This window comes from Anopheles cruzii, chromosome 3 (assembly GCF_943734635.1).
Source record: "Anopheles cruzii chromosome 3, idAnoCruzAS_RS32_06, whole genome shotgun sequence".
NCBI lineage: Eukaryota > Metazoa > Arthropoda > Insecta > Diptera > Culicidae > Anopheles > Anopheles cruzii.
The window spans coordinates 65314246-65341198 of record NC_069145.1 but is presented as its reverse complement, the minus strand read 5'-3'; the positions used below and the strand labels follow the sequence as shown (position 1 = coordinate 65341198).

The window sequence follows — 26953 nt, the reverse complement described above, 5'->3', positions numbered from 1 at the left end:
CTCCGTTGCCACCACCACCACCACCACCGTTAGTGTACTGCGCCGGGACCGTGTTTTCGTCCTGCGCGCTCTGCGGCTTCTCGAGGTGGTCGCCGAGCCCGGCGATGAGTGACAGACTGTCCGTGATGCAGGGGCTGCTCCACCGGTTCAGCCCGTTCGTCAGCGTGTTGGCGATATCCTTCAGCTTTGGTTCGTCCCTCGTGCGCAGCTCGGCCACACCACCGCCGACGCCGTCCAGTAGAAGACATTTGGCCGCTGCAACGAAAAGCCAACGGAGAAGGAGGAGGTTAATTTCGAGGTAACACGAGGCGCGTCACGAATCTCGGCGTGTTCGGGCCCGCGAGGGGACGGAACGTAGTTTTTGCTGGCTGGCCGGTCGGTAGGGAGATGTAGCTGCATGTAATTATGAGTCTCGCCGGGGCCACGCGGCGAGTGCCGCGGGATGAGTTGAATTGTCAGTAATTTGTTGCTGATACGCATTGCGCGCGGTCATCACTTTCAAGGTGCGGCGAATGAGGGAAGAAAGAAGCGAGAGCCGCTTGAGACGCTGCGTATCGGCCCACTAATTGCACAAATTGCCACCAAGTCTCATAATATTTTGCCTCAATCTGCATGATGTTAGAGTGTCCAGCGTTTCGTTAGGTTTATTAGAATATTCTGTCCGTTTTGTTGACTTAAGCGTCTAGACCCATTTGGCTAATTGTCATTGAAGAAGTTTATAAGAAAACAATTTAAACAGGTCATGTTTGACCGAAGATGTAGAGGATTGTAGAACAAGGTTCACTTTTGTCTCATTTTGGCGTAATGCGGCTCAAGAACTAGAGGAGTCCACACCGGAGATTATTCAACGGAGTTCCAATTAAAATAAATGAAGGTTTGAAAGCTGTGAACCGAAAATTGACTATGACTATATGAAAACTTCTTCTGCTTATCTGCCTACAACCGCTGAGAGGTCTTGGTCTGCACGAGAGACAACGTTAATTATTGTTGCTTTCTCTAACAGTGTGGGCGAAGTTGTTGAACCCGCGCCAATCCACTGCCTACGAAAATATTACTAAGAAAAGACCATATTTTTGAACGAGAACAACTCAAACACCGAGTAAACAAACATCTCAACAAGTGATTTTGATAAAATAACGAAAAAACCCGAAAGAGTGAGAACTTAGAGCGAGAGTATGTGAGTGATTGGTTAAGCAACTTGGACAAGCTGCATGTACAATAAGAAGTACATCTTGTTGCTCCCCCAGACACCAAAACAATACGGCTGTTTACTGACTGACTGACTGGTGCATGACTGGTCAGAAAGTCACGCAGCGTTCGGATCCAACATCTGTTTTTTGGACCTTGATGGGTTTTCTGCGCGAGTTCTGAAGATGGACGCAAAATAATACGGAGAAACATATGAAGTTGAGCGACATACGCTCTGGGAACAGGGTCTTTTCTCCAAATTGGAGAGAAAAATTTCCCTTTACACTTGAGTCTCAAACAAATCACTGAAAATCATTAAAGTTCGTGAGCATCATGAAAAAATGTTGGTTCTGTTTTTGTAACACTCAAAGAACTTTCTGGTAGTCCTATTTGGGAGATTCCAGAGCAGACCAGAGTGATCAGGAACCCCATAGAATCTCAAGACCTCCAAACTTCGAAAGTACCAAATATACGGAAACCGTGAGCTACGGGTCCATATGCTTGCAGATTCATCCGATTGTGCATTTGGTGCGTGATCACAAACGCCAACCGGCGGGCTGCGGCGTATGCAAAACAAGGGCATGGCGTGCACAAAAATTCCAAACCCCACACGAAACGGGGGCGTCGTCCCGCGGAGAGCCGCGCACATGTTTGCGCATGAAATATGAAGTCGCAACATGCGGCTGCTGCGCTCTAACATCTTTATAATCCGTGTCACACACAGCTGCGTTGGCCGCCACGGCGACGGCGCGGATCGAGAGTGTGTTGTAACGTTGTAGAACGACTCATTAACAAGGACAAAGAGCGTGGTGCGCGTGCAGTAAAGATGTGAACAACCGTGCACCGTGTTGGCTGGCTGGCTGTTGGTGGCACCTCCTCCGCCGATCCGTGATCCGCGAGTGCGCAGCGCTTTTGGGTCCGAACACTTCAGCTCCGAGTCGAGTCGCGGGGAGGGTGCGCGCAGCAAAAAAGGCCAACGTCGCAATGACATGACACGCAAAAATTACCCATAAATTCAATTAAAGCCCCCTTTCGGAAGGCCCGGAGCCCTTCAGTCAATAGCTTAATCGATCGGGGCGGCCGTGGCGTTAGACGCACTGGGACGGCGGACAACCGCCCGGCGTCGTCGCTCTGGTTCAGAGCTGGTGGATGGCTTTATTTGGGCTCCGTGTGGGCCCGACACTTAACACGATCGGTGCTGGGCACTCCCCTGCTTCTAGAACTCAAGCTCCGGCTCCGTCTGGCATTTACTTCTTCTCACCGGCCGGCCGTCCCCGTTTGCCATTTGACCTGACGTCCAGGCGGCTGACGGCTGGCGGACTGACCAACATCAGAAAACGGTGGACGGGCCACTGTTATGCTGCCGGAAGAGAACCGAGTTTCGAGCCTTATGGGCCGAGCCACCACGGCTTTGCCTTAGTTCGTCTGCCTTTTTACGCGCTATTACCGCGCGGATAGCGTCGACGGAAAGGTCGCTCCGGAAAGGCTCAGGAAGCAGGGACAGGTTCTCGGGCGCTAAAGCTGACGCGCGAAGGTTACGCAGGGTTGTTATGTCGCGCATGTCATTCTCCGCCGGCTCCGGTGTCGATAAATAATAAACAGCATAACCGACCGGGTGCCGCGCGGGCTATGATTATCGCATCGCATCGCGGCCAAATGTCGAAGGAGCTAGAGCGCACAGAGTCCAGCAATTAATGCCCCCCCTGGCCGGCCGGTTTGGTCCAATAATTGGCGGAAGTTGGCGGTCGAAAGAACACAACAAAAAAAGGCGCAATATTCTCAAATTATGCTCGCGGCCCGAAGATGGTTTCGCCTTATCCAATCCACGCGTCACGGTCCTTAAATGGCCGCCGCCGGCGGTTCCCGGATGCGTGTCGTGAGTGATGAAAGTTCAAGGCCTTTTCTACTGGCAAGTGAGCTTGGCCAGGGCTCGGGGTTGCGGGCTTTGGGAGTTCCAATAATCCGATCCGGTGTTTATGGTCGCCTCGCCTAGGAGAGGTGTCGAGGTGCGCAGATTGGCCCCGCTAAGGTGTCAGGATTGTGAAGGTGAGGTGCAATTAGTGAGCTGCCCGATAGCGATCACTAGGCGTGTGGCCGAGATCCGTCGGCCGGGCAAATCTGCATCGCCGCGCCGTTCTCAATGTCGCCCATCGGCACATATGGACACCTCGGGGTGGACCTCGGTTGATCCGCGCGCGAAATGACGCTAAAATGGAGCTGCTGAAAGGTTTAGAGCTGCTTGGCGTGGCGCATGCACTTTACGTTTCTGTGCTGGAAAAGGAGTTGTCTCGTTTTATTTCAGGGCTTAAAACGGTTCGAGTCCGAGCCGGTGCCCGTTCGAAATTGGCTCCACAGTGCGCGACAAGCAAGTTCTCTGATGCTGCGAAGCTGTAAAATCCGAAAGGAGGTCATATTTTTCCGAATCTTCTTTTGCTTTTGCTGTTTTCTAGAATCAAGGAATCGTTCTTCAAATGACAAGGGTAGAATTCCTTGATTTAATGCAACATTTACATCGACTCTGAAGTAACTAAAATTCCTTGTGGAACCCTGATTTTGCCACTGCATTTATGGTACTCGTAGATTTTCTTTGGAGATGTTCTCAATGGTCTCAAAATTGACGTTGTGTTATCGCGTGAAAGACACAAGCTAGTCCAGCGTCTTCGGAATTTACCGAAGTTAATCTCAGGAACTCTTTCCTTTTTCTCTACAAGACAAAAGTTGTCTAAGGTCCATTTTTGAAAAGAAAAAAAAAGTTCGCTAGATGAAACTCTGCGCAGATAATTAAATATGTTAATGCCAAAGTAAGTGAATGGGTTAGTTGACCCTCATATTCATGGAATTTATGCATTTTGATTATTTATGAGTCTATCTCGGTTCTCAACCGAATCTTCAAGCATTCAAGTTTGGTGCGCCATCTGGTCATAGGTTCTACCTCGACTGTTCGAAACATCTAAGAACATTATGTTTCCAAGGTCCCAAGCTCGAAATACAGATCAAAAGTGCCAGCATTTGTTACTGCGGAGAAGCGCCGATCTTGGAACATTCTTGCCGCACCATGCTCAGTCCGCCAAATGTATCGTCTTCGGGGCAAAGTTTGAATTCACAGCGCTCCACAGCATATGCCGATATGCTCCGAGTCCACCGAGATCTGGCCGCAGCTAATTGTCCTTAAACTATTGACCCACTAATAATTGCCGGTGCTGGGCTGCCGTGCTGCCCTCGTCCGACTCAAGTCACGATTCGCCAGATTTTTTTTTCCCAACCCCTATCCCCTGTCGTCCACGTCCGGCCGGCCGTCAGTCCGGGGCTTGGCGCGGTATGATTCATCGCCTGCGCCGGACCTCTGGCGGGCTGGGCACACTTCGAGGAGGACCGCCGGCACCGGCGGTGGCGGCGGGTCGTACCGGAGGTGCTAAAAACTTCTGCCCAAACCGTACTTAAGCCGCCACCGCCGGCCCAATCGCCAAGTGTTAATAAGCATGCAGCTGGCGCGCGATCGTACACGGACCTTCGCACGGTCGCGGGCCGGATTTATACGGGGCTCCAGCCCTCGAAGACGCCGAAGGGTCATCTGGGGTTACACTAGCCACAGACACCCGGTGTGCGAGGAATGCCGCCGAGCCGGCGGTCATCGAAAGCGAACGTGCCGCGGTCGCACAGAGCGCGCCAACAACATCCTCGAAGCATTCCTTCGACCGCGCTCTTCGCGGTTAAACAGCGTTCCCTTTTTTTTTGGTTTGTTATTCGACCAACAACTTGCAACTCAATCGATTCGAAGGGCACCGAGGACATACAAGCGCGCATACGCACCCCCTTTCTCATCACGATCACGACGGCCGGTGACGATCGGCGTTCTGCCGAATTTGTGTTGCTACTTCTGGCGCCGCTCTCGACGCCTTAAAGCCTTGTTCGATCTCGCTTCTCCGGGGGAGTGTGCTCTATGGGCTTGTAGGCGATCGCCGATAGGTGCTGCCGGTGGTCGGTCTAACCGAATCCGTGCCATTCTCACAGCGGGCTCGGATTGTTTTGCCTCGGGCACCCTAGCGTGTTGGGCACCCAACGGGTAGCCCCATTAATGCGTGTGTCCTATGGCGCACACTCTCGATCGATAAGCTAATCCGCCGCACCAATTTGCGCACGAGAGTTCCGTTTTGGGCTTCGGTGTCACGCGAGAACCAAAAAACAAACGGTCGATTTGCAATAAAAATGACTACCATACGACAGACCGGGTTTCGTTCGTTTATTGCGTTCCAGCCTCCAGGTTATAAAGTAGATCCTCGTCCAGATTGCACTAATGAGTGGCCTTGGCTGTTGGCAGTGTCAGATGCTGAGCAGCGATTGTGCTACTGAAACATTGAGCAAACTAAAAAAAATCAGTCTTGTATCCCGACACTTTAAGGGTATTGTTCTGTGAGTCGTATCATCGAAGCCCAATGAGTGGAGGCAACAGGATTGTCAGAGGTTGCGAGCCCTTCATCATAACAACCGGGCCATAACGAGGGACATAATTAAAAAAAAGACACCAAGCTCGGACAGGGCACGAAGCCCGGACTGCTGCTGCCGCCATCAGCTTTAAGGAGGTGCCCTAATGGGTCATAAATTGTAATAAAACAACAAAGCAAAAATTAACATTAAAAATGCAGCGCCCGGCAATCAGGGCTCGGGCCAATTTACGCCATCATCGTCACCGCCGAGACCGAGGAGCATCGAAAAATCTTATGCTGCATCATATGCTGCGAGGCTCTGCGGTGACTGTGACAGGGCCGCGCTGAGGCCCGAAAGGCTCGTGCATCCTTCCGCAAGCCACGACAGATCCTCGGAACCTTGCATTGGGTTAGGTCTTTCCATTAAAAAGTCGTCCTAAGTCTCGCGCGCCCCAAGTGGCTATGCAAAAGAGGGCGCGGCCGACGGGGAAGCACATTAACCATCGCGGGGGTAATGACGACGACGACTACGATGATGGTGCTGCTGCTGGGCCTGTCAATGCTGTGGCCGTGATCGACGGCGAGGGCCGCGTCGTCTAGACGACGACGCATCTCGTCGTCCTGCCGTATCAGACCGCAGAGAGTCCGGGCGATTGACCACAACTCATCAGCCACCGTCGGTCGGTCGGTCGATTGACAGCCGGTGGAATTCCTGGCTGGTTCCTGGGCTTCTCATTAGGACCGTGTGCGCTCTGTCCGGAAGACAATCAGGGCGCGGAAAGCTCATTATCAACGTGGCACCACCACGACCGGCCGCTGCCGTTGCCGCCGTCCCGGGAGGCGTCGAGAGCGCGATGGCCCGGGATTGTCCTTCAGAGCCCCGGCGAACCTGGACGGCCGTTGCAAAGGCCGCCCCGCGATTGATCGACGTCTGTGGCGTGCCGTGAGTTTCGTGTATCGTAATGACTCCCTCCGTGCGAAGGGCGGCCGGCCCACCGGCCGGCTCCTGGCGCTCCACGGGGGAAAGGCACACTTGTTACCGACTTTATTAGCTCACATGCGCGAATTGTAATGAGTGGTAAGAAGTATTAAATAAAGTAAATAAGTCACTAATTTCCGCTCCCGGAGCAAGGTGTTCTGGTGGTGGTGTGTTCGGGTGCAATCAGGTGCCGGAGCTGGTGCCCCGGTTAACAACTGCCCGGTCCGCCGGTCGCTGCCTTAATGATAGAATTTTCGAATGATGATCCGCGTTCGGAGTTGGCTACCGGGGCTGGCTACCGTTAGCCAAGGCCGACCGGGCCCAGTCAATCAAGGCAGTCGGCGAGTCGCAGTCGAGTTTGGTCCAGAACAGGGGGCCGCACGTCATTAGCTGCGGCTGTAAATCAGGCAGGCGATTACCCCGGCCGGCCGGACGGCGGTGAAACTGGTTTAGAGTCAGAGCCAATGCGGTGCTAAATATATCACTTGGGTCCGCCGCGTGTGAGTTTAAAGTGCGCATCCTTTTTGGGAGGAATCGCTTTCGCCCCGAAAAACGTAAGCATAACAAGCGTGTACTAATTGGCACGTGAAGGTGCACTCCCAAAAGACTCGATGCTGGTGCAGTACAAATCAAAGCCGGTAATCGAAGTACCTGGACCTGAACCTGGAGCTGGGCGCGGGCATTGTTAACCCGGACCGCACCGGACCGGGGGGGGACAAATAATCATCCAATAAACGACCGGCGGTTCCGTTCCCGATAATGAGGCACTAAAAAACCGGGGAAGCCACAGAGTCCGCATCGTGGTTTTACGACCAGTTTTAGTAGCTGATACGGCTTCTACTTCAGCGTATATCCACAGCACTGCATCGAGTAATTGGCTGCAGGACGCGCGCGCACGCGCACCCGCGACATTGACTGGTGCTTCGCGCAGCCCACGGGGTCAAATTGGTCCTGCCATCTCGTGATCTTCACGACTGGCCGCGTAATATCTGTGACTGTGACTGCTCCGGGGCCACATGATTATTCGGCAGGCTTTGCGCTGCTGACGACTTTTATTACCCTGCGCGCCTGGCGTTGGGGCCCCCTTATTTTATTGGTGACTTTGCAAATTGAAGTGCACCATAAACCGATGGCTCCACAACAGCGTCCAGAGACATGGCTGATGTTTCTGACCTTCTGCTGCATGGGAAAAAAGGGGTTTCAATTTTAAACGATTACACACGATTCGATTGCGATCTGTATGCGATACATACGATTAACATTTGAAGAGTCCCTGGGCCACCGCAGGAGTCAAAGAGCCATTCTGCAAATCATGCCAATTTTCGACCGCTCAAGCATTATTAGCCCAAGCGATACTCAGTGTGGGTCCATTAGCACCGGGCCTAACAATTTTGGGGCTAGAGGCTGCAGAATTGAGAATGGCAATGTCAGGTTGTCGAGTCGCCGGTGTCACAGGTGACCGACACGACGTCTTGGTCCGGAAAGGGGCACGGCACGTCGCGAACCGACGGCACGTAAATTATGCTTCGCTCCACTTGTTCAACATCGCTCGGCGGCGGTCGGTTGGTCGGAGGCCGCGGACACCACCAGAACAGCGTGTTTACTGACGCCACGATCGCCGACGCAGATCGTGCCACGCTGATCGTGGCGATGTTGACGGGCCCGGCCTGGACGTGAATTGAACCATTAACTGTGCCGTGCGAGAGTGCCACAGAGTTTTTGGGGCCAGTGTGTGTGTGTGTTGGCGACAAATCGTCAGCCAGAACGGGGCAAAACAAGTTGAGTCCGAGAACGGTGGTTACGTTCTAAGATGGAGACCGGACCGCGCTGTCCTTGTGGGTAGGTAAATGGTTCGATGACGAGCCGCTGAGCCCTTGACTTTTTGTTACTGTCAACCTTTTACGGACCTTTCCGTGGTAACGGGTTCCTTCTACCGCTGTGTCAAGATAAACCACGACAATTTTGGAAGATGATGCAACCTCATAATGGACCACACGCTGCCGCTCTTATCAAACCGCTTAGCCGAGGCCTACCCTTCTTCGAGACTGCAGGGGCGACTTTTCGCCAAAACAATGGCCGCCGTCCATTTGGCTCTGACTCTAATTTGATCATATTACCGGTTAATTTTAATGCAAATTGCCCCCGCCTGATTAGCGGTCGGTTCGGGCACGGAATCCCGTGCTGCTACCGTGCGCTACCCCGGCCTCGGTTCCGGCTAGGGTAACGACGACGATTCCCGGTACTAACTAGCGCCGATTACCACCACACCACGCACGACGCGGCTCACTCACCGAGGTAATTGTCTGGCGGGCGAAAGGAAGCCATCTTATCAGGGCGGTGGTGGGGAGCAGAAACTGAAGATCGGCCACCATCGCTGGGCAACTACGACTAGAACACATTCGTCGTGTGCCGCGAGAGTTCTGGACAGAAACGAATAGATCTACACGCTCTACCCCCAATTATCGTCTGCCGTCTGCCCGACCACGAAGGAGCCAGGAGCCGAGAAGTTGCGCCGACGCCGCCGCCGCCGCCGCCGCCGGGGGAACATGAACTTGCTGCCAGCAGCACCGGTGATGGTCCCAGGTCCCCCACCAGGAGACCGGAGGCTTCCGCTGCACGGGAGAGTGTAATTATTTATGCATCACTCATATCATTTCCACCGCCGGCCACTGGCCGGGTTGATGAGAGAACGTGGACGACCTCCAGAGAACGTTCACTGGCCAGCACTGGCCGGTGAGCTAGGCGTGCGATTCGTTCCGCCGGCCACGGTTGATCAGGCGCACAGCCTAGTGTGTGACCCCCTAGAGGCCAGCACTAGACCCGGCGGACGGAGCGATAATGGAGTCGAATCATCCAATATTTATCTTTTTTTTTGTTGCTGTGCGTCCCTACGGGTACCATTCGGGGACTCCACGCTCCGGGGAAGGAAGGTCTAATTGTGAACCACCACCAACAGACACCGGAACCACGCAGAACCACGAGGTCCGAAGACAAACGGCTCTGCTGCTGATGGCGTGGCTGCTGCGTCGCGGGAGATGAGCTCTCCTGCGGTGAGGTTCGCCTCCACACACGATAACAACATGAATATTTGTTATAATTTATGGATTGTTACCGCCGGACACTCTTCTGGCTGGTGCCTATAGTAGGGCGAGTTCTACGGGTTCTACGGCTAGCCTCATGATGAAGCACTTCCGAACGGCAGCAGCAGCGCAGGGCACCGAGCCGAGTGTGGAGCTGTAGATTCAGATCAGATTGCGATTGGATTGCGCTCGTGAGAACTACACCTCGCCGCTTCTCCGGCAGGGGGCGCGCTGGTAGCGTGTGTTATGACAAGTCTCACATTTCACGCCGTATGTTCGAAATTGTCGGTCTCTCTGTCCGGAATCCGGAGTCGAGATAATGATAAGTTGTCTCTGAAGTTGGAGACTGCATGCTGGGACTCGGACGTACAAATATTGACCTGCCCACTTTACACGTTTATCCGGTGCAACCCCACACACACACAGACACACAGCGATGAAATCCACACCTCCCGAGAACCCGAAGATCCTAATCCACACTCGGCGGTCGGCGAAAGTTATGACAGCTGCCGGGAGGATCGAGGAATTTACACCTGCACCTGGAGATCTACAAGTTTGGCCAGCGAATCTCCACCCCGGGTCAGTGGTTTATCGGCCCCCAGATAGGACGTTCGGTGCCGGATCGGATTGGGTGATCATATTTCCGCGATTCGATAGTGCGATTCAAGTGGTCCTCGATCGGTGTGTCAGGGCGAAGTCGAGGGTCGATCGAGAGATATCGAGAGAGTGGCCACTACCAACACTGTGGAGGATATGTGGAGGGCAATTCTTGTCCATTCTAACCCTTCCTGGATGGGACACAGAGAGAGATCGGGCTGTAATAAAATCAGTGATTGATTTATCTTTCCCACAGAACGCTGTCTATCGTCCCGATCCCGATCCTGATCTCAGGGGCCAACTTGGAGAGAGGCCGAGTAGCCCCCTATTAGGGCGCGCGCGCCCGGAGTAGTAACACGACGCGATTTAAGCAAAATATCTCAACCATTACCGCCATATTACTGGCCGCGCAGGGCGGAGCATTCCCGGTGTACCGGGAACCGGGAACCGGTTGGGAGTTGGGTGGTGGGGTCCCCAGGCCCAAGCCCAAGCAGTCACACAGAACCGGGTGGGATACTGGTCCGGCGGTCCGACAGTGAAGTCCGGGTCCGGGTCTCTTCTGGGCGGTCTAGGTGAGGGTCGGATTAATAAATTTCCTACCCAACGATTGCTGCCGCCACCCCGCGGCCACACTTACCCCCCTCCGGGCACGCACACACGACGCGCACGTACACCTACACCGACCGTGTGTGTGTGTGCGGTGGGGGGCGCATATGCAATTTTGCGATAATGATCGCTGGGATCGCAGCTGAGCGGTCGAGTCGACCGAGGATCGAGGGCTCCCCCACACACAGATGGATTAAGCTACTCCGTAGAGGCGCAGGCAGCACCAGCAGCAGCAGCAGCAGAGGTTGATGGCCACCGCTAGCACGCACGGGGCGAAGAAGGGTGATTTATAGGGCCCCTAGAACCCTCTGCCGGCGGTTGACCCGCGGAACGTTGTTTGATATTGGCACCGTTGCGGGCGCACACACGTTGGGTTGTACATTTAAATTAGTGTTTGTTTGCTGTTGTTTTCCGCAGTGGTCCGCAAGGTCCCCTCGAAGCCTTCCGCCAGCACCTCTGGGGCCTCTCTAGCTCTCTCTCTCTCTGTCTGTCGGTCGCTCGGTGGCGTATCTTCCCGCGAGCGCCCGATTCGATTGCGAGACCATAAATATTAATTGATGTGTGTGCCCAATGATGCGAGAATATGATCACAACGATACCAATTAAGGCCCCCGCCACCACCACTACCACCACCCCGCTACACCGGTCGAGGGGCGCACGCGTTCCAGAAAGAATTTCATCATCGGTTGCGCCGCTAGTTGACACAGGACTTAACAACTTCCCGGGTCGGTCGGGCATTTTTGCTGGTTCTCTGATTCTTCGACTCTTCGTCACCAGAGAGCGGAGGCATGCCGAGTAAAGACGGGTCGGTCTCGGTGCGACGGAGGGCACTGTGCGGGTGCGCCAGTGTCTGCAGATCTCTTGTCGAGGATGCTGGTGGCGCCGGACGCTGCCGGGCCGCTTCGCGCAAAGTGTCGCCAAGCGGTAGGTGGACCACAAATTTGCATTTTTATGAATTGACTTTTAATTGGCTCCGATCGACGGGCGATGCTTTAATGAAAATAAGCCCGAGGAAGAACCTTGAGCTTGGCGGACGCTATGCTCAACGGCCGATCCACCGAGTTGTTCCTGTTTACCGCTCTGTGGACCTCTGCGAGACGCACTTCGCCTATGAGTACTGTTGTAGTCAAGATGAAGAAAGCTTACCAACGTTCTCTGACAATAGTTGGCAATTTCGCAACGCTTTAGTTCCTTACTGTTCTATGGACACCTGAATGCCAATACTTCTCGATTGGACTTTGTGCGGTTAGTACGACATCTCCAGTGTCCACTGTTGTGATTCATTCGTTTCCCCCCGGGTATGCCTATATCACCGAGGCTCACACGGTCCACAGCCTCGCCCCAGTTGGCTCATCGTCGGCTTGCATTAGCAGCGCCCCCCGGCGGGAGTGGTCTCTACGCCGCGGCGCACATTTCAAAGTCGCTCACGGATAAGTGTCGCTTTGACAATTACACTCCGAGGAACCGGGACGGGACCGCGTGCTGTTTGACAACATTTCAACAACACACATTGCGCGGGGTCCGCCGGCACGCAGCCACACACGGCCACGGTGATGTAATAATAATAAGCTGTCAGTTTAGATAAACTGGCGGCCCAGTTGTTAGCGTGTCAGCTTTGTACGCTGAACCGCCGCTCGGCGGCTACGGCGGCAGCAGCAGCAATTTGCGTGTAAGTGCCATCTCGTCTCTGTTTACTTTGGCGCGGTTTATGTCCTGCGAAGGGATGTCGACCGGCAGCGCGGCTTAGATTGATGCCATAACAGCTTATCCCGCGTTTGCCCTGAAGCTGCGGCATGGCTCACATGACTCCTGGCTCCTCCAACGACAGGCTTTTCTTGGGATTTCTAAAGAATTTTTAAATTTAGTCAATTTTTACCTGTTAATACATTTTATTAAAGGTTTTTTTCGATTGCAGGGGTGTGGTGAATCATGAGTTCTTGCCACAGGGTAGAACATTACCTGCGTCAGAAACGCTCGGATGATGATTTTGAAATGATGGCGACGAAAAACGATTTTTTGAAGTGTTTCGACGATTGAAAAAAAACGTTGGCACAAGTGTATAATATCTGATAGGCATTACTTTGAGGAGGACAAAATAGATATTCATGAATAAAAAAATATCGTTTTGAAAAGAAAACAAACATTGGCGCCATTTTTGTAACAAACCACATACAAGTAAACTACTGGCAGCATTAGCATCGAACTGGGAATGTAGAATATGTCACAATGCATCCATCCGAACATCGTTTCGGTAGTCAGTAGACGATCGAGAATGAACCGAACCCCCAGATGAAAAATGCTTATGCCTCTATTCACCTGCGACCCCCTCGGTGTGTTCTTTGATATCATTACCTGACAGGCACATACCTTATCAGCTTGAACCAAGCCAAACTAGGATGCGAGGAGAGTGCACACTTGAACGATGCAATCAGTTCAACTGCAAATGTTCGATCAAAAAATGTGTTTTCGTTGTTTCGTTATGAATGTTGAATGTTTTATGCTCAAAGTAGCATTACCCAACGCTGTTCGGTGTCTAGGAACTGGGCCGGCAACATAAAGCACGTGTGACAGACCCCCGGCCAGAGACCCGGCTTGACCTGCCGGCTGTGCAAGAGGTGTTGCTGCAATCGAGCCCAAGGCACATTCCTTCGGGCACATGCTGAGCCCGAGAAGGCGCGAGCGCATGTGCAGCTGCGACTTAAGCAGGGTTCCCGGTCCAGCCGGCAACATTGTTGCCGATACCCATCGCATCGGTTGTAGCATACATTTGGGCATGGGCATTCCGCGCGTACGAGATCGTGCGCCTGCACGCTGACCCAGGACTCCGGGTCAAGAAGCCGCGGCGCGTGGAGAGAGCGCCGGACGACCGATCGGACGCGATCAATAAACATGTACCGGGAAATGATTCGCCATTAAGGCGCTACATAACGCCGTGCCGCACTTTGTCGGGATGTATGTTGGCCGCGGTGCCGCGGAGCTCCATTACCCAGATTAGGTGTCGGGACGATCGCCCGTTACAGTTCGGTGTAATCGCTTCGGCGGCCAAGGCGAAGCGGAAAACCCCGTTGCAATCAGCGAGCGAAAGGGTCCAGCGATATTTTACCATTATCACAGCCCATCACCATCAATCGGAGCGCCGTAAGAATCTAATTTACGGACCCGCCGGCTGGTGGAAAATTACATATTAAAAAGCAATTGCAACTCTAATGAGGCATCCGAAAAAGCGAGTGCCGCTCTTGGCAAAACATGGAACCAATCAGTTTGCCGAACGGAGCGCCTTTTGCAGGTGCTATGGTCAGTTTATGCCACACCAATGTTTACTTTTCGCGAGCCAGGAGAAGGACACCCGGTTTGGGTCGCCAATTGTTCCCACTATCAGCTCCGCATCGACGTTGCAGTCGATTCAGGCTGAAAAATGAGGTACGCCCGAGACGCAGCGCGTAAAAGTGCATCATAAATCATGAGCGCGACCCGCAAGGACATCGACAACTGCCCGCGTGTGACATCGTCGAACGGGCGCGTCGATCTTCGTCGAGCTGTGCGTGAAAGTTATTAATCATTCGCTAATCCCGCTCGCGATCACACGCAGCCACTGATCTTGGGCCCGTGATCGGTTTCGATTTAATTGAGTGTTTTATGCACCTGGCCCAGCCTACAGCCTAGGCGAGTGATAATGTTTACAGCTCCGGCAGTGATAGGGTGTGACGGTCGTTTAAAAATAGCATCCCGGCCGTTTGTGTGCCCCTCCAGTTGGCTAATGATCGCCGAGCAACCTGGCTGGCTGTCAATTTCGTCACCAAACCCCGCCACAAACCGGCCGGCTAGCCGGCCAGAGGTAGAGCTTACACCGTCATCATCTCCATGGTCAACCCTGCCACCAATCGATTGATTATTGATTGCGTATCCGGTGTTGTGCGCCGGGGCGCATGTGTCATGTTCGTTAGATTGCGCCGGTCCCTCTGACAGGTTTTGTGGAGTTGTTCTCTGGTGTAGAAGGAATTTCCACACACTTTTACTTTCCACATCCGCTGCAGGCAAAGGCAAGGGTTTGCGTTGTTTTTGCGCGTAAGACTTGGCAATCTCATACATTGAATGCGGCTGGCGCAATCTCGTCCCCGTCGGCACGAGAGCTACACCGGGTTGCAAAATACCGGGAATTTGGAATTTTTATTTGTAAGTCATAAAAAGGTAGCTAAATGTTATTTGAAAGATCGATTGGATGGATTAGAGCCAGAGGCTCTCGTCCACACAAGGTTTCATTCTTGGCTTCAGCAAATAACTTTACTCTAGAGTAGGACGAGTTCCTTGACTTATCTATAATCTGACACGTTATGCGAATGGTTATGGTTATGTGAATGCTCATTCTCTTCGACATGTGATCGCTTTGTAGTCAATTAAGCCTAGTATCTCACTGACATGGACCTAACAAAAAGAGAGGAACGTACAGGGACTTGTAGAACTATCAAAAAGATCGTGGAGTACCATTTCGAATTTCGAGTTTGATGTGGAATTCGCAGTTCTTCGGTATTATTTCCCCTATAAATCGACACATAAAGTACCTCAACTCATTTATTTATCTGGCGAGTGGCCTCAAGCGACTCCACGATATCCACTAAGCCCAGGAGATTAAGCCGTGGGCAACGTTTAATGCTTTTTAGAGTGTTCCGCTATTTGCAAGAATCGTTGTGATAGAGCGGAGAATAAAAAATTTAATCCTTTTTGGAGTTATGACCGAATTTCCTGGTATTCTTTCGAACACAGTAGCAGTAGTACTTCACGTTGTCGTGGAGTAAATATGACTCCGAGATGATGATGATGCCGCCGCCGACGACGGCGACAATCGAAGATTGAACTGCACTACAGTGGGGAGCGCAGTCCACATCGATCTCACGACTCACAACCCACTCCGCCGCTCGCTCCCCACCGTCGTGCGGTGACCTCATTCCGCGTGCCGCGGCACCGGAACACGGTGCCCCCCCCGAGGCCGTGTCGCAAGGCAGGTGGTGGCTGCAATCACGGTGGGGTTTTTCTTAGACGCGGCGCGCACGACGCTGCATATGCTTAAGTATGTGATTAGCGTCCGTAAAGTATTGGATTAAAATAATAAACGGGTGAATATATTGTGCAATTAAAACGCGAATAGCAACCCGCCCGCCCGCTCACCACTGCACTGCGCACACGTCCGCATCTTCCGCGGCACTTGGTTCGGTTTCAACTATTTCTATTTCTCCACCATCCGGTGCCACCGCTGCACGGGCCATTGGGGCAGCCGTTTGCCGAGGGAAGCCATCATTAGCCCAAACCGGGCATAAACACTCAACATCGACGACGGCGACGGCGACGTCAACGGAGGTGTTCGTCCGGCTTCGGAGAGGGCAAAGCCAACGGAAGCGGACAGTGGCGCGCCTCATTTGTCGACGATCGGCGCACCCGACCAGCTGGTGCAGTTCGAGAAGGGAAGAAAATGCGCGCCGATTGCAAACCACATCCGCCGTCCGGTGTTCGGTGCTGGAGTGGCCGCCGCCGGACTTCACAAGTCCGCGTGCGATGGCGCAATCTTCCGCGGGCAATCATTTGCGGGCCAAACACTGCGTTGCGTTGCGTACAACCTGCGACCCGAACGGTGCCGACTTGCGCCGGTGCCGGTGACCAAACCTAATTAAACGCTGGCCAGCCGCCGCAGCCGAGAACGCGTATTAGGCGCTATGTTTGCGAGCGGATGGTAATTTGTTGGCATTTTTCCTGCAAAACGTTTGCTGGCTGGCTGGTAATTTTACGACCTATTCGTGCATGTTTGGCATATTTTAGCAGGCAATGCGGGGACGAAGGACTGGCCGTTCGCTAGGGGTCGCGCGGCGCACGGCACACTCGTAATGAGCATTACGGAATCGTTAAATCATGTAGTCGGAATAACTACCAGCAATAAGCGTCCGACGACGACGGTGTGTGTTACCTGCCGCTCCCGATTCGATGTGCGAATCAATGCCAGAATCGATATCGTCTTGCTCACCTAGAAGTAGAGGAGAAGGACAGAAAGAATTTATTAGTCCTGGGAACGGTACAACATGATCGCCCACGTGACTGGCGTGACGCAGGTTAATTGATCGCAAATTAAAATCTCAATCCGAAATGTCGAAACGCGTTCGGGGAGTGAAAACTGAGCTTCCTGTCATCGTCGTCGTACCCCGCACGGCACAGGAAGCTGAGCTTACGGTGAACGACATTTACATAAGCATATATGCTGCCCTCTGTCGCCCTCGCTGCCTCGTGTCACTTTCATTCCGCGTGTCGCGGTCATTTCCGTGTCGATAAAAATGCTACGACTTTATCTTTAAAGAGCGACAAGCCAGCCGCCGCCGCCACCGGGCAGCTTGATTAATTCGTTGCCTGCGCTTTAAAGAGGGCTCTCGCTCCTCTCGGCAGCGATCACCCGACCTGCGGGGAGACTAAATACACGAATTAAAAAACCAAAAAAAAAAAAGAACCGCAACAATGTAAAAAAGGACGACGCAACGAAAACACCGTTCGGAAGCCATTAATCACCGAAATTGTGTCCCGCTCCCGGCCGGCTCCGAATTACGGTTTCGCTCATGCGGAAACATTAAGAGTGCGGCTTTCTTTCTGCGTCGCGCGATAAGGTTCGGCAGAGCGGGTTCGGGAAGAAAGTGGCCGAGTTCGAGTCCCGGGAAGCGGCGCGTGGTGGCCACGAGTGTGATGTTAAACTGCATGAATGTCAGCTTCTTTGTCAACGCCGCCGCCGCCAGATGGTGGTGGACACGAATCGAAAGGGAAAACACTGGCCACATCGGTGGCCGTCGGCCGAATTCGGGTGTCGATGAGGAAGAAAAGGAAGTTCACAGATGTTCGCGGGATCGGTCGGTCGCTCGGATTCATGCGGCTCGTCGCACGGTACGCATATTAATCGACGTGACGGTGACTTTCTTTCGGTGTTGCCGCGTTTCGGAAATCGGAAACTTCCCACTCCCAGCGCCATGGTGGTTGCCGCATTCAATCAATCGATCGTTTATTGGCCGTTTTCGAGCACCGCGAAGAGGCCGAAACTTAAAGCCACGTGGGGCACGACGGAATCGCAGCTCTACAGAGACCCCGGAGAGATATGCGCCGCCGCGTTGCGAGCAGAAATGAAAGTGAAATTATTTATCGATCAACGACCCCACGTCGGTCGGTGGGGACGACCGCCCGGCACCGCTGGCCATCCGTTCTCTAAGTGTGCGAAATTTCACGTTGCGACCGTGTGTGTGTGCGTGCGCCACATGCGTGTGAAACAAGCAAACCCCGGCCGGCACGACACGTGAGCGAACGAAAGACTTCAATCTAACATTTTCAAGGCTGCGGACGGCAACAAGCGACGAACCCGAGCACGTTCGATGATGAATTTCCATTTCGCCCGTTGGCAAAATTCTTGTGGTCGTGGCGATGCGTGCCGGCGGCGACGGCGGCGGTGCCGGGATGCGAGCGAGGGCTGCCACTTCCGACCCGCAAACATCGTATGCAAACAAGCTCTCATCATCGTCCTCATTACAGGCACGGTTTATCATCGTTCGGTCCGGTACCGTCGCAACGACCCCGTGGCGGAGACCCCACCCCAGTGCCGGCGCGGTACGAGGCGTTTAAGAACGCAAGAAAAATAGCCCAACACACACCTTACACCAGTGCGCGTGCGAGTTGCTCTTATGCTGAAGCAGCGCCGACGAAAAAAGCGTGCAGAGCAACGTATGAAAAATTGCTCCAGAGCATTCACGATCGTGCGATGATGAATGTGGGGTCATTTGCTTTATTATTTTCTCGATCCGCTTTTTTCTCGTATTTTTGTGTGATTTCTTGCTCCTTTCCAACGAAAAAGAACGGCCGCTCGGTGAGCGTTGCTTGCGTCACAAGGATCGCATCGCTTCCAATTGCTTGACCAACCACCACCACCGCCACCACCGATCAGGTTCCGCGCTAAACCCCATAGAATTGACCACAGTAGTGGTGCGTGCGAAACGTGAACGGTACACCACAAAATGAAACTAAATTTCAATTAAGCGATGGTGTTACGTACTTTATCTTTTTTTATACAAAATAAACAATTACAAACAATGCGGCCACCAGTCAGGCAATGGAAAGGAATCCATTTGTCAATGCCTCGGAACATGAGAAATGGCCTACAGTGCGCAGTCGTACGGCCACCACCGTTCGGTTGACTGGTGTTGTGAGATTAATAAACAGTACAGTAGTACATCAGCAGGTTAAGTGCAAGGTTCTTAGTATTTAATAAAGATATTTTTGAAATATTTATTTCCACAATATTTCAAACAAACACATCTGTTTTACGAAACTGGTACGACAGGTAAAGGGGACCAGGATGTTGATACGTAGGGAAAAGGGACTCAAATGTCCATTAAATTTGTTCGTTTTAAATTAATATGAATAGCATCAGTCATAAAATGTTGTTAGACGTTTGCTAACACAAAATTCAAACACTTTGGGAATCCATCACGTTATAGGTTTTGAAGTTAAGTTTAGCTACCAAAGGATTTTTTATGGTACAGCTGACGGGTAACCCAGAGGCTGAAACACATAGCAGTTTGGAAATGAAATATCTACTACTAAGAAGTGTTAGCCTTTTCGACAAATCGTTTAATCGTAAACCTCCCAATTTTATTCCAAAACCTAAAAAATAGTAAACAAAGAATAGATATTTTCGGCAGCGCCATTCGCAATGTTACAACAACAGTATTGGCTGATAAAAATGCAGAACTTAAAATGTTATTGTTAAAATTTTAAACTTAAAAAAATCCTGATGCAAACTGTACATACTTAGAATGGAACAGTAAATCCCATAAAAGGTTTTTATTAGGACGCAAAAAGTCATAATAGAGACGAACAAATGAGTGGAAAATGAAAAAAAAACCACCTCGACAAAGTGAGATTGAAGAGTCAACCATCACCCAATCGTTGGCCGATCAGGGAAAAGTGAAAAGATTGATCAGTTAAACAGTGCTAGTAGCTCCTCGCTATTGATTCCGATCTAGATCGTGTAACGATCGTGGCGTTCTTCGGCGCGATATCGACACCTCCTTCGAGCGGCGAACCACCAGAACCTTGGCCCTAGTCTCAAGAACCCACCGTGCACCGTGGCCGCGAAGAAAAGTCGTGCAACACGCTCAACATGCCCCCGAGGGGGAAAGGTCAATGGTGTAGGCAGTGTACAGGCGGTTGCACTGCGCGCGCAGAGGGATCCACTTTGGCTGGTTGGCTGCTGTCGGGTCTTATCGTCATCTTCACATCGGCCATCTCCATCAAATTGGCCGCAGTTTTGCTGTCATCGCATCGGTCGGTCGGACGGGCCGGGTGCTTTATTCGATCGGAACGCCGCGGTCCTCGTGGAGAGGCAGATTACATTTCGTCGATGGCCGGGTGCGATACGTCCTTGATGCTGATCTATTAATTTAACATACAATCATCAGCCCCGTAGCGTATGGGCGTATGGGCGCTCTCCGCCAGCACATGCCGCCGGTTGTCCGCGATCGTGGGATAATGATGCTGATTGCAGCGGAACGACGTCGCGCACTTCGAGAACTACTTAGCCGAGAATCCTCGGAAACGCACACGGTGTGTCCGTGTGTGAAATGAATATGATTTTATGTCTTCATTCCCAGGCACCGCATCGTGATCGCGAGCGAACGTGGGCACCGGCCGAGATCGAAACGTTGTTCCCCTGGCCGTTTGCGATCGGTGTTTGGTTGCAAGAAATTGGCGGACCGTCTTGAAAGATATTGCCAAGCACTTTGCTGTGATTGTGATTAAAATTTTTCAACCAAACATCTCTAGCGCGGCCGCGTTGCTACATACAAAGTTGCAGGCTAGAAAGTGGCTGCGACGGGTCCATAAGATAAATACTCTTCTTCCAACCGACCGACGGCGACGGCGGTTAATGGCGACATTTCCGGTCCCCCAGATGGTGGCCGGAGTGAGGCCGGTCGGTCCTTTAGCGCTCGCGAGAAAACAAACAACGCAGAATGAACCCATAAAAATAATCGTAAAAATTATCGTCATTATCGTCGCGGATCCTTGTTAGGGTTCCTCCATCCTGGCAAAGGCCGAAGCGACACGGTGCACGGTCGCGCGGTGCGGTCCGCTCTACGCACACTCCACACGCATTTCTAATCAACCGCCCGACACGGCCCGGCCCGGCCCGGTTGGGACGCTGTCACCGCGTGATCAATCAACCGCGTTGCGGGTCCACAACAAACACGCACGGGGCCGACCGGGGCCGATGATGCTCATCAACGATAATCGAAAATGATTAGCCCGTTCCGGACCCGGCACACATTTAATGTGGTCTTCATCATCATCACGACGGCGAGAAAGTTTTGTTTCGATCGCCGTAACAGTGACTCGTGGCAAAAATCATGCAAGATCGGCGACATACCCCGAGGGCTAAATTTCTCCCGTTACACAAGCGCGCTGCCTGCCGATAGGATATGGTGGCGCCCCCGGAGGGCTAGCATGACCATCATCAAAATGGCGACCAGTGACGCCAGTAGAGTAGTGTATTATTTATAAAATTCATTAACTTTAATTGAATTTCATACGTAATTAGTGGCCGGTGGGGTCCGAAAAGATTCGAACTGTTCCGGATCGAAGGCAAGGATCAACAGCAGCCTATCAACCCTTAAACCCGTAGGACAGCCCGTAGGAGCCGTGTAGCCGTCACCGATAAGCGCACCGTGATCGAGGTTTAAAACTATTCGCGCGATCATAGTAAGAAACGAGTCGATCCTGGCGACGTGGTGTCCGTCCTCGGGCGCGACAGCATCTTCCTGCTGCGGCCGCCGCGAACACGGTGCGATCTCGGTGCAACCATCGATGCGCGCCATAAGATTTTATTAGTCCGTCGTCCGTATGTCCCCCGGAGCGCCGTATTCTTCGGCTTGTGTTCCAGGAATGCAGCAGCCCGAGCCGGAGCGAGAGAACGCGGCGAAATCATTCATCTTCGTCCATTCGCTGCCGCCCAGACATCGGATAGCCTTGAGATGGACTCCCGCAGGAGCGTTCGAGCTCCCGGGGCCGCCCGTCCGGACAGTCGCAGGACAACACCGCAGAATGCGAGGAGATCGCACACTTTAATCGATTTCTAGCATCGGCGCGTTGCTCAAATTAAAACATACACGCGCACTGCCCCGGTGCCTCTCGGACAGGACGCCTGTGGGACACGCCCGCGGTTAGCGCTTGTGCGACACGGCGCGCGCCTAATTGAAAGTATGAGCCCGGCCACACCTGCACGCAACGCAGATAAAATGATAGCAAACTACTGACCAACGCAAGCTAATTGTGCGATCGACAATCGCACGGCAACGGCGTGAGTGTTCAACGGCACTATGGAGGCTCTGCAATGGCCGCGGCTTCAAGTGGTTGGTGCTGACACTACCCGATCTAAAAGTATGAAACCGGATTGTGAAAACAGATGGCCCCAGCTGTCAATTTGGTTCGCTTTTTTGGCAACATTACCTTGTTTTGACACTTGGAAAAGGACTTCCTTAAACACACTTACACTTAAAACACTTAAAACGAAGAAGGTTTTAGCTAGGCTTAACTTAGGTTTGAGGGCGTTTGAACATGCCCACTTTTGTGCCTGAAAAGTACAAATTGCGGACATCATTGGTTTTCTGCTACCTGCTGAAGAAAATTGCTACAGAATCACATCAAATGCTTGTCGTGGCTTGTTTTTGGAAGATCGCAATGCTTTAAGCAGTTCAAAAAATCTAAAAATTGCGATTTTAACTTCACAAACAAAGAGCGTAAGAGGACTCAAAAAAAATGACTTTCTGATGAGATCAGAAAGGTGTGGTGTATCACAAGCTGCTAAAAGCTGGTGAAACCGTTAACACAGTTCGCCAGTGAGAACAAATGATCAATTTGCACCAGGCATTGATCGAAAAACAGTCAGAATGGGCCAGAAGACACGGTAAGGTCATTTTGCTCCTTGACAATGTGCCTGGACACAAAGCAAAAGAGGTTCAAGATACAATCAAAGCACTAAGCTGGGAGTTTCCGAACATCATTCATTTTCATCGATGGTACACGCATTGGCTGAGCAGCACTACGATTCCTACGAGGAAGTCGAAATTGGATGACTAATTGGTTTGTTTTAAAAGACGAAGAATTCTTTCGACGTGGAATCCACGAATGTACAGTGAGTTGGATTAATAGTTTTTCTTTTCAATCCAATAAACATTCTCGATCAGGCAGTTAATGTGCGCGGCAGTTTGCTTCAATAAAAAGCTACATTGTTCCGAATAAACCCATTGTTCCGAATAAACCAACAACATCTCTTTGAAAGAATCCGGTTTCATACTTTTAAATTTGGTAGTTTTTCACTAAACATTTAGAAAAGAAGTAATTGGACATCAAAACACCTTCGCCACTATTGTCGTTAGTCAATGTCAATGTCAGGGTCACCGCCGTTTACGGCGATCCACGCATTGTTGATGCTTCGACCCTCACCGGAGTTCTACGCGCGTTTCGCGTGGCTGCAATTTCACGAAGTTTACACGAAGCTTGCATAATCGCTTCGCTGCCTTATTTGCGACGGCAAGACACACACCGACGAGGTTGAAACATCATGACAAATTTAACTCGGTTTTATCTGGCATTCGTCGACTGTCGACATAAGGAAGGCTCGAACCCGGACCGGGATCATGCGAGAGTGAGGGTGATGTGCGTGCTAGTGAGGTGCATTTGGGGAACAGTGTAATCCGGTTGAAATACATTCTACCAACTAAAACTAAGGAAGCTAAACAATAGGAAGCCAGCATGCAGAGAACATCAACAACACACGAGAGTTGCATAAAACGTAAGCATAGGACACTTGGACAGAGAGAGCTACCGTTTGTTGTTAGTGGCCGAAAAGGGTGTCCCCGCCTCAACTCACCTGAATCACTGACGTCGAGCGATGATCGATGATGGCGGGCACGGAGTCGCGCCTGCGCCTTCCCACCGTCGAGCTGGGCCACCAGCTTGTCCCGCGTCGTCGGAGCGCCTTTGCCCGAAATCTGCGCCTGCGACTCGCTATACACTGCTCACGGTGCCCAGTTCGGTGGTTTCGAGGGTAGCGATGATTTCGTCATGCACAATCCACCAGAGAGGGACAACATGCAGCAACCAAGCGTGGGGATTCGTGCAAAAAACACACACACATAGGGAAAGGTGGGTTTTTCGGTGGGTCCAGGAACAAAATAGGGTGTTGTTGGGTGCAAAAAACCAAGCAATAGGGAAACAAGGAACCGCGTGAGGTGGTGGTGGTGGTGCAGGAGAGTAGACAGAGTGGGAGAGAAAGAGAAAGAAAGAGAAAGAAACAAAAATTTAACATATAGCTACGGACAGAGACACACGGCGGGTGCGACAGACACAGTTCGTCGCCTAGTTTTACAATGTAACAATGCGACGCGGAGTTCTTCAATACGACGACCGGCCGGCCGGCCGGGTTGACGGTGTCTCCTGAAAGCTAAAAGCTTCCACCCATTTGGCCCCCGTAATGGGACCGCCCGACCTGTGGAGGAATCGAGATTTTTATGGAGCTCCCCCCGCCCGCTAATGGTGGCAGTTTGCATTCTCGCTGATCGTTGATAGGATCGTTATCAACTTTGTTGGACCCACCAGCACCAGCACTGGGGGCAGCACCTGGCGGCCGGCTGGACCAGATCACTTTGGTCCACTAGAGAGGCCCATCATCGCCGCCATCGCGGCGTTTCATTGCTGGCTCTAGTGCTGCTGCATAATTAACGCCCGGGCGTTGGGACCCCCAGAGCCCAACGCGCCCGATGGGCCGATAAGCAACGGTTCGACCCTCGACGCATAATTCTACGCCATCTACCTCTCAGTGCTCTGATTGGAATTGTCGTATTTCATTTCGTAAAGGAAAGCACCTTTCAACACCTTAGCACCTCCAGGTGTGCGCCCTTCGCGAGCTGCAATTGGACTGCTTGATCGTAATTGCTAGGGATCACATCAAGAAGCGTTTATTGTCTAAACCGCCCCGCTCCGATTACGCATAATAATACCCGGCCGTGGGGACCACCGTTAGGTCCACCGTCATTCGCAAACTCGTAAAAGGTGTCAAAGATGTGCGGCGTAAATCAAGCGGCGCACCGTGTAATCTCGACGCCCGTTATGACACATTTCAAGCTGTGATTCGCAGCAGTTGTCGCGTAGAGTGGAGTCCCTCAGGACCCGCGAAGAACATATTCCTCGGACAGAAGGATTCGTGGAGAAATTATGTTCCAAACCGAAGGTGCAGCCGAATAGACACGACACACCACAGCATGTAGGGATACGGGGGGGCCGCGGACCGTTTCGCCATCCCAGAACGTCCCCCCGCCCGGGGCCTACTCACCCTACCAGGGCCGGGGCTTTGTTCGGTGCAATTATCATACAATTGATAAATGAGCGTTGCAATCGAATGCGGCCTCTAGCTCCGATCATCTGCATCTCTGTAGCACTGGCGTGGCGTGCGCGGTCCACGAGAGCTCAGTTTGTTGCACTTCGCCCAACCGATGGCACAATAACGATGCTGCAACATTGTAGCCAGCCGACCAAACATGTAATAGCGGACACACACACACTGTCTCTCTCTCTCTTTGGCTCATACACGGACGAATGAAAGGAAATTAATCGCACTCGCCGATGATGGGCCGCAATGGGAGTCGGGCCGACCATGGGCACTGTGCCTGGTATCATACCGTGTAGTAGGGAGGATATGCTCGTCGCAGTCGCGGATTTATTTACCTCCCTGCTGATCTCACAAACCCCCGGCGGAGCAACCATCGGGCGATGGGGTTGTGTTGTGATGCTGCGCGCCACGGCACGACACTCGGGCGCATCACACACCTCGTGCTTGTTTTAATTTTGTGCCATTCAATCCCAATCAGCCAGCGCAAACAACAACACACAGAGAGGGAGAGAGACACGCGCACAGTAGGTGACCGGCGGTCGCCCGCGCGCTGCTGTGACTTTGTAAATTATAATTACACGCGAAACTTATCAAAACTCGCTCTCCCGCGACACGGCAAACATAATATACAGCGCGCGCGCCTATCGAAGTGCGTCCCCATTGATAAAACCCGGCAACAATGTTGCGAAACCGGGCGAACAACACTAGTATACGAGGGCTGTTCGAAAAGTTCTAAGACATTTCAATTTCCGCGGGCGTTAGGTTGTTAACGTGGCTAACATGTCAGTGACTTATGGTGAAAATTTCGGCCATTTTGAATAATCAGTCAATTTTTGACAGCTGTTTTGCTTGGGCAAGATTTGGCTCATCGGCGATGGTATTCTTTTCCTATAAATGAATGGCAAATAATCTTTATCAAATTTTGTGTGAAAAACGAAGATAAAAGCGCGGACGCATCCGAAATGTTGACTGTAGCTTATGGTGAAGCTAAAAAGCAGCGCTTATCGGTGGTTCAAAATTTGCCTGAACCAATCCGTCATAAACACATCGTGGTTTCTGCGCGAATTTTTGCCCAAAACATCACACCAATGATGTCAATGCTACGGTATTCTCTGGATCTGGCCTCCTGCGACTTTTTCTTATTCCGTAAACTAAAGGGAGCCATGAAAGGACGACGCTACGATACGATTTAGGAGATAGAGACGGCATCGCAGATGAGCCAAATCTTGTCCAGCCAAAACACTTGTCAAAAATTGAGTGATTACTCAAAACGACCAAGCTTTTCACCATAAGTCACTGAGCAACCTAACGCTACAAAAAATCGAGAATCGAACCTAATACGTAGCCCGCGGAAATTGAAATGTCTTAGAACTTTTTGACCAACCCTCGTATGTGCACTGCGGTGCATTCTGTGCGACAGCGCAAAAAATTGGCTGCAATTAATAAAGAATTTTGCGCCGAGGTCGGCTCAGGTGAATTCGAGTGCGCTCGTGCTCGCACTCGCAGGAATCAATTTTCCCGGCGGCGGTCGGTAATTGGTGGTGCATCTGATACAGCAACACGCTGGTGTTGCGCAGGACGTTGCGATTATAATTCACCCAACCGTACGGACGACACGCCCGCC

The 26953-nt window shown here is 52.0% G+C and overlaps 1 protein-coding gene across 1 annotated transcript in view; it reads right to left on the bottom strand.

The window, feature by feature from the left end:
- The window catches only part of LOC128272402 (protein outspread), a 144467-nt gene that overhangs the window by 6971 nt on the left and 110543 nt on the right, over positions 1–26953 (bottom strand). Inside the window, exons 6-8 of the mRNA XM_053010202.1 lie at positions 23812–23958; positions 16828–16884; positions 39–255 (exon numbers count right to left, since the gene is read on the bottom strand). Of these exons, the coding sequence (XP_052866162.1) occupies positions 39–255; positions 16828–16884; positions 23812–23958 (421 nt within the window). The remainder of the gene's footprint in view (positions 1–38; positions 256–16827; positions 16885–23811; positions 23959–26953) is intronic.